Source organism: Vigna angularis, chromosome 5 (assembly GCF_016808095.1).
Source record: "Vigna angularis cultivar LongXiaoDou No.4 chromosome 5, ASM1680809v1, whole genome shotgun sequence".
NCBI classification, from domain to species: domain Eukaryota; kingdom Viridiplantae; phylum Streptophyta; class Magnoliopsida; order Fabales; family Fabaceae; genus Vigna; species Vigna angularis.
Window position 1 is genome coordinate 7,778,472 of NC_068974.1, and position 8,560 is coordinate 7,787,031.

Genomic DNA, 8,560 nt, shown 5'->3' on the forward strand with positions numbered 1-8,560 from the left:
ATCAATTTAATAAAATGCTTAATTAATAATTTAGCCCTTATGAAAAAAAATCACATTATCTTTATTTAAATAATATAAAAACTTAATTAAATTTAAGACAAATATATGGACAAAAATAAATCATAATTTTATAGGAAATCCCAAATTACTTATTAAAACTTTTATTAGATCCAAATGATGTTAAAGTTAAATATTTGAACTGAAATCAAAACAAATATAAGAAGCAACATGAATAAAAAACTTAAATATAAAAACGAGATTATTAATTAAGCCAAACCAAAACTATGAACTTCTTAAAATAAAGAATCTAACCTTAAAAATACTACTATTTAATCTAATTTGTTAGTAACATATTTGAAAATGTAACCCCTGCATCAATATATTTCTTGAATATTTTTGGATAAAAATAAAAATATTTTAAAAATGTTACATTGGACCCAAACCGTGCCAGTATCCACTGGGTCTATAAAAAGGCCCAACGTTTACCTTGGGTATATATCCCCCAATATCTTTTCCTTTTTCCCCTCTTCACTCTCAGTTTCAGTCTCGCTTTCTGAGAAGAGCGCCAAATTAGGGTTAGGTTAGGGTTTAACCATTCCTACACTCAATCGTCAATCTCTTCCAAATTCCAATCCCAATCGCAATGGATCCGACTAAGAAGCGCAAGCTTGATGAGAATGGTTTCGGTGATTCCGACCCCCTTAAACTCTCTTCCACCGAGGCGCGCAAACTCATCGAGCGCTTCACCCCGGAGCAGCTTCTCGACATCCTTCAGGATGCGGTGGCTCGCCACGCTGACGTGCTTGCCTCCGTGCGTGCTGTCGCGGACCCCGATGTGTCGCAGCGGAAACTATTCGTGCGCGGCCTTGGGTGGGACACCACCACAGACGGCCTCCGCTCACTCTTCTCCACCTACGGTGAGCTTGAGGAGGCTGTTGTGATCGTTGACAAGGTAACCGGAAAGTCCAAGGGCTACGGCTTTGTCACCTTCCGCCACGTGGACGGTGCTCTCCTCGCCCTCCGCGAACCAAGCAAGCGCATTGACGGGCGCGTGACCGTCACGCAGCTCGCTGCAGCGGGGAACTCCGCTTCGAATGCCAACGCAGCCGATGTTGGGCTCAGGAAGATCTACGTTGCCAACGTGCCACCTGACCTTCCAGCGGACAAGCTCCTTGCGCATTTTTCTGTGTATGGTGAGATCGAAGAGGGACCCTTAGGGTTTGATAAACAAACTGGAAAATCAAAGGGGTTTGCGCTTTTTGTTTATAAGACTCCTGAAGGGGCTCAAGCTGCGTTATTAGATCCTGTCAAGACTGTGGAAGGAAGGCAATTGAGTTGTAAACTGGCGATAACGGATGGTAAGCAAGGGAAGCGAGCCGGACCAGATTCGGGTCAGGCCCATGGGAATGTTCAGCACGGTCATGGGGATGGAGTCGGGGCTGGAATGGGGATGCCTCCTGCAGCGGGGTCTGGGCCGGGGCAGTATGGCGGCCCGCAATATGGGGGACCGGTTGGGTTGGGTTCGTATGGTGGGTTTGGTGGACAACCTCCGTTAGGTAACCATAATCATCCTCTGAATTCATCCAATCCCGTACCCGGTTCTATGGCGGGTGCTGGTGGTTATGGTGCTGGGATGGGTGGGCCTTATGGTGGATACGGTGGGCCGGGCTCTGCGGGATTTGGTGCTGCGGGTGGGTTAGGAGGGGCTGGTGGAGGTGCTGGTGTTGGTGGTGGGCTTGGAGGAGCAAGTGGTGGTGCTGGTTCTTTGTATAGATTGCCTGGTTCTGGTGGCATGCCTGCAGGTGGTGGAGGGTATCCGGAGGGTGGTCATTATGGTTTATCAGGTTCGGCTGGATACCAGAACCAGCATCATCCTCCTTCTGGTGCTTCTCCAGTGCCTAGAGTTCCACCTGGTTCGATGTACCCCAGTGTGCCTCCTTACTACTAAAGAGGTAATATTGGTTGTTTTTGTTTCTGAAATTCTTTGAAGGTTGTGTGGTGGAAGTGCAATTAGTTCATATGTTTTCTTTTCCGTTATATATCTGTGTGGACTGCTTGGCTGTTTGTGTGATTCCGTTCTGTGTGTATGTGTATGTTTCGATCACTGTTTGTTTTTTGCCTTGTTTTATTTATTTTTTATTGTCTATTGTATATAAATTTTAGACTGAAAAATACTTAATGACTTGCGTTGTTTGGGATCATGTAGCAGATTTGTGGTTTTGGAACCCAAACAATGAATAATGTGATTCTCTTATGCAATTAGTAGCTTATTAAATCCTATATTGATTATAGTGAGCTTGTGATTAAATGTACTTTTTATTATTTTTATGATGTCTTGATGACTATGTTATTGAAAGTTTATCTGGTACTGATATTTTTCTTAATTAATGTTCTAAATAACTTTCATCTGTGGCCTGTTATTAAAGTTTGGTCGTTTTGCTGAAACTCATCTTGTTTGTAGTTTTTTTGTGTATTCTTTTGTTTGTCTTCCTCTGCTTCCCGATTAATTTTATCTTGTTGCATATGTTTTGTATTTGTGTTTTCACTTTTGTACATAATTTCGTGGTGGCTGAGTCTGTTAATTGATCTTTCAAACTATGTTGTTGGTTACATATACATGGTACCCAGAGATGGGCTGTTTGTTCATGTGGTTCCTAAGAAAGGGTGAGCAATGATTTGTTTATTTTTCCTGTCTTGTTTTTACAATATAATAATGTACTTTGGATGATGGTTGTGAAATGATGAATTGAGTTGAATGGATGTTTGATTCAGGTGTATCATCGCTTATTGGGTGCAGATGCTTTGTGCCTCTGGTGATTGCGTGAATTGCAGACTATGTACTCTGGTGTAATGAATGTGTTAGCCTGTACTTTTACAGCCTCTTGACTTCATCTGCTGCCCTTTTAAGCCTTGATTCATATGAATGTTATTAGTTAAAACCCCTGTTGAGATAGACTAGTTTTGTACTTTTAGAAGGATTATCTGGGCTGTTACAGCTTGTTTTAATCGTATGGATCTGGATTTAATAGCTGAGTTTGTACTTAGTCACATTTTCTTGTTGTTAGTTTAACAAAAGTTGCTCAATGCTGTGGTTGTTTCGTGTTATTTATGTTTATCAATATTTTCTAATGCAATGTTTTAGTCATACTGATTTGATGATGATATTCTAATAATTTACTTTATACATTGTTGGTCAATGTTGGTCAGGTTCTAACAGTGGGTTTATTATACTGTATATTTGATGCGTAATAATTATCATTGTAAAATCCAAGTCATGTTGTTACTATATTGGCGTCTACAAGTTGCAGTGGTAAATCAATTTTCTCATCCAATAAGCATTCTAACTTATATAGGATTTCTTTCTTACACTGGAGATTCCCGACATTTTCTATATATGTTCTGGTAATTTGTGACGTTGACTTGTTTACTCTTTAACACTATGCTTGGGATATTCATGTGCCTATGCGAAAATAATTCTGACAATGGGAATTGGATATGTTCTCAGAAGAATGTGTGTTTCATTTTGTCAAAATGACACGTACTATATCGCTTGTTTGGTAAACTAATTCGTAAACTAATTAGGTTTGATTTATTTATTTTAACAAGTTATGACTCACAAGATTATGTGTTATTTGGAATACACTAATGTTTACCTTAAGGGTTTGTTAAATAATTTTCTTTTCCAAAGTTTGGCCTTAAGTAAATTTAGGGATTGACATCCCCTCTCAATATTCCCATCTTGGTTTCTCAAATTTATCAGCTTGTGAAATGTAAGCTGCAAGTTTATTAATTTCTTATATTCTTATATAGACATTTTCAGAACAGTATATTAATATTTTAAATCGATCATCGATAATAAAATCTTATCCCACCAGGTAAAGTCATTTTGACCGATCTGATGGCATTATTGGACTTGGTTAAAAGCCATATTTTTATTGATGTTAATCTTTTTCTTCTTCTTTTACCTCCATTTTTACATTGCTGAAAACCTTGCCATCTAATATTGTCACCCCCACTGGCATCTGTACGTGGCTAACAGCCTTATTTTTCTTATATCTTTTCCTCAATAGGAGCTGAACCAATATCTCCTTGCATATAGTAATTTTATGGTCGCACAACTTATCTTATTATGCTTATTTTTTATATTACCATTTTAATTGCGAGTCCTTTAAAGGTTAAAATCAATTACCATATAGATTTATCTGGTTTTATGGCAGTATGGAAAACCTTATCCTTGAGCTTGGTAGGTATTTTGTGGTCATAGGTGACCTCGAATATTTTTCCCCATTTTAGCACTCAGGATGTATGCCGAGTGACATTTTCATTTTTTTTCATCTTTAGTATTGATTATACCTGAAATTTCTTGTATTATATTGACTCCAATTTTATCGTTATTGGTATGATAAGCTTTAAATATTTTGTATTCTTTAGTAAAATTATTTGATAATTTATGTTAACTTAGGTATGCTTTGTTATTTTTTTTTTTTAAATTACTACATTTTGTATCTTTTACATTGTTAATGTAGCCGTACTTTTTAATTTTAACATTTGTATGATAATGCATTTAATATTTTAGCATTGTTAATGTAGCTATACATTTTTATTTCTTAATACAGTCTGTCAGTTATCAAATCACGTATAGCTTTTTCCTAATACAGTCTGTCAGTTCATAAATCTCAATAGTGTCTATTTCTATGTTTACTTAAGTTCGATTTGGATGTATTTGTTGTTTTGTATTTCCTATTTCTGGGCACTTGAATGGAGTTATTAGACTTTGTGTAGTTCTATCAGGCGTATGGTTTATGAATTTCTTGTCAGCAGAGTGGGGAGTTGTTTCACTAGATGGCTGTTCATTGGCATGGGTTGCTAAGAAATCTACTTAATTTTAATCTGTTCTCTTACTCCTTTAATATTGTGCGGTATCGTCTTTCCAGTCTTGCTTTGGGTACAAGTCTCAGGCCAGCCTGTATGAGTTTACGATTGTGATAAAGAACCCATTGTAGGTCTGGTTTGTGAAAGATAGGTGTGAAATTGCGAACTCCAATGAATTGATACTGTCATTTCTAATCTGATAGGATTTAATTTGTTTTGGTAGTTGATGACGAAGGCCTTAGCATCATGTTCTGTGTATTAGCATGAGATTACTGATTGCTAATGTAGAGACTGGATGAGGAACATACTATTTTGCACTCTTTACTTTAGCCCGACATTTTGTTTATAAGAACAACGAAGCTTGAGATTGATGAAAATCGTTGCTTCCCTATGAATTTTGCTATTTTCTTTGTACTATATCCCTTTAGTATATGGTTTGGCAAACAATGAATTCTGAAATATAAGATGATAAGAGTGCCATAAAGCGTTTGCCTTGACAATGGTCATGAATTAAACGTGTGCGCAGGCTTAACTTGCATTTGCACCGAATACAATGCTATCCTAAATATACAAGGATGACATCTCTGATTTTATGGTAGCAGTCTGATATTTTGGACATGGATTATGAATCCATTCTTTGCTTTCTATAGCCAATTATTTTGATTCTTCTGTTCTACAACCTTTCCTTTCTAATTATGCTGTAGCGTGCATAGTTTCACATTTGTGAGTTTGTTTGATACTTATTTGCTTTATATATTCTTACTAATTTAATGTGTTGCTTTTTACTCTATCCTCACCACTTTGGGTGGCGCTTGCTTTATCGAATCTTGGGTGATGCTTACTTTGTAGAATCTTATACGTTGTGCTTCTCAGATATCGGTACTTCATAAAAAAAAATTAACCAACCATTTTGTGCGGCAGATTAATGAATGTTTCGAAACATAAGCCAGATTCACTTATTTGGAATTTCATCTTTAGTTTTTCTGTCATTATGTACTGATGCTTGATTATTCTCAGCACTTTTATCTTGTTATTCGGCTTCGTTTGCGTTGAACTGAAAAACGTCTATATCATAGTAATCTTCTAAACCTGTGCAGATGTGTTGTTTTTAATATTGAATTTAGTTTTATAGATTTGAATAATATATTGTGTATTCAGAGAACCCCTAAACAGAACAAATAAGTGGGTCTGTACTAATCACTGTCATTGGCTGTATTTCTGGTAAAATGTTGCTCCACTCGACATGTTGGTTGCGTACATCTGGTTGGTTGAACGTGATGTGGCGGAGCTTAACTGATTAAATAAAGTAAGAAACAGTGGTCCCGTTTGAATCTTCAAACGTGGTTGGCATGGAAGAATTGAGAATGCGATTGCAGACTTGTGGTAGCAGAGGGGTATACGTGCACTATGAATGGGCGCTGCAATTTCTGACATCTGATGCCTGTACCTTTCACTCAGTTTCGTCTTAACTATTAAAAGTTTCTTTTTACGTAATATTTTCAAGCTATTAATAGAATTAATCAGTATTGCCACGTTTTATGACATTTGAGAGATGAAGTTATGTATGGTTGGCTCAATTATTGCAGTTGTTTTTTTTGTATATATTAAAATTATGTACTGATGGCTTTGTTTTTGAGGTCGGCCTTTTCGTATCGTTGGGAACGGTACTCAGCATTGTGCCTGTGGGATTTAACTTTTTAAATTAAAATCCTTTATTTCAATATGTAAGTTATTTTTTAGACAAAATGTAAATGTTGGAACTTTATGAAAATATAAGTGTAAATTTAATGAGAAAAATAGTATAATTAAGTAGGTTAATATATAGTATGTTTAAATAAATATTATTGAATGGTGAAAAATTAAATTCAGAAGACAAAAGACATAAGAGAAAAAATATAGATAATATTGAGTGGCTGATGTAGAGAAAGAAAAGATCGGCGAGAAAGATTAAAAGAAAATAAATTGTTCAAAAGTAATTTGGAGAAGACAGGGAGGAAAAAGAAAATCTGAAGATATAGGATTGAATTTTCACATTAAATTTGAAATGTTGTAATTTTAAATCTAAATATAGATATTATTTCAATCTTTAGTTTTTAGTTGTTTTTTCACGAAAAGCTAAATATTTTTTACATTTTTCATTTAAACAATATATTTTATGGCGTTTTACCTTTTCCAAAATAAAGTTATATACCTTATTAACCTTTTAAGCCTAATATCTTATAACTTAAATAAATATAAATAATATTTTTCATTAGTGTTATTTATATCAAATTTATTATAATGTTCTTACTAATAACAAAAATTATTTATAGAAGGAAAAATTGTGATATAAGTGAGGAGTCTTTGTATCTTGAATGGTAGGGTTGTGTAAATTAAACTAAGAGTGCTTTTCCATGTATCTTATTGAGTTCAGCCTTTTCCTTTTTTTATATTTTTAATGTAAAATCTTTTGATTTTAAAAAAGGTGATCCATTCAATAATAAAAATCAAGCACTAGCCCTTCTTCCTTTGTCACATTTCATATTTGCAAACCTCTCACTTTCTTATATTTGTCGCATTTTGTATCTCAAACTCTCCTCCTTTAATTTTCCTCTCTTATGGTGCTCTTCCCCTTCTACCTCTATCTCATTTTTGACTATTTCTTTTTAAGGTTTTCTTGCGGAGTACTCCTCCCCTCCTCCACTCCTCCCTCGTTTGGTGACTGTGTCGTGTTGATGTTTTGGTGACTGTATTAGCAGTGGTTCTTTTTCTCACAATTGACATCAAGCTTTGCTTAGGCGTCCAAGTTTGTTATTGGTTGTGATTTCCTTAAGCTCATTGTATGATATGGTATATGATACATGATGAATGGTTGTAATGTGATAAAATGCTTCATCAGGGCTTGTGTATGGTTGGATTTGCCCCGTCGGTGTTGGAAGTGCAGTTGAAGACCTTGTCGCACTTGGAAGTGTGGTCGAGAGGGCTACCGCAGTTGGAGGTGCAGTTGATAGGAGTCGTACTTGGAAGTGTGGTTGACGCTCACCGCACTTAGAGCTTAGTTTGTGTTTGCCGTAGTTAAAATTGCGGTTTAGTTTTTTTTTTATTGTTTTTTTTCTTATTATATTTAATTAAATTTTTATTTGATTTGTTTTAAATTTAGAATTTGTATTTGTAGATATTGCATATTATTTAGTATTTTTGATATTTATTTTTAATGTTAAATTTATTTTAAAAATATATGTATGAAATATTATTTTAGTATATTAAATTTATTTGTGTTAATATTATATATATATATATATATATATATATATATATTATATATATATATATATATTTGTTAATATTTTATATTTATATATTATGTATTTTTAATTTTTATGTATATAATAAATACAATATAACATCAAATATTATAAACTAAATACTAAATAAATAAAAAAGCTAATTTTAAATTAAATAAAACTTCATTAACACGTATTAAAAAAAAAATTCAAACGTCATAACAAATAACTTTTTTTTAATAACAACAAATTAACTACTAAATCATAAATAACAAAAATTATCAAAGACAAAATAATTAAAAAAACATGAATCGCTTAATAAATATTACAATTTAATAAACAAATATAATATATATAAAAAACAGAGCATAATACATAGCATAATATATATTTAAAATAAATTAACTCATAAAATAACAAAAATT

The 8,560-nt window shown here is 34.1% G+C and overlaps 1 protein-coding gene across 3 annotated transcripts; it reads left to right on the forward strand.

The window, feature by feature from the left end:
• The first annotated feature begins 500 nt into the window (after positions 1 to 500).
• Positions 501 to 6,491, forward strand: LOC108340314 (UBP1-associated protein 2C). Of its 3 annotated transcripts, none has more exons than XM_052877815.1 (2): positions 501 to 1,952; positions 6,031 to 6,491. In XM_052877815.1, exon 1 carries the CDS (start codon positions 644 to 646, stop codon positions 1,946 to 1,948), a length of 1,305 nt encoding a protein of 434 aa, XP_052733775.1. In that variant the 5' UTR covers positions 501 to 643; the 3' UTR covers positions 1,949 to 1,952; positions 6,031 to 6,491. The 3 variants fall into 3 exon arrangements, with proteins under 3 accessions (XP_052733775.1, XP_017433090.1, XP_052733774.1); XM_017577601.2 differs by lacking the exon at positions 6,031 to 6,491 and adding an exon at positions 2,773 to 3,084; XM_052877814.1 differs by lacking the exon at positions 6,031 to 6,491 and adding an exon at positions 2,798 to 3,084.
• The last annotated feature ends 2,069 nt before the right edge of the window (positions 6,492 to 8,560 follow it).

Excerpts from the sequence above, each read along its gene's own strand:
- LOC108340314 (XM_052877815.1), top strand. The coding sequence starts at position 644 with ATGGATCCGACTAAGAAGCGCAAGCTTGATGAGAATGGTTTCGGTGAT.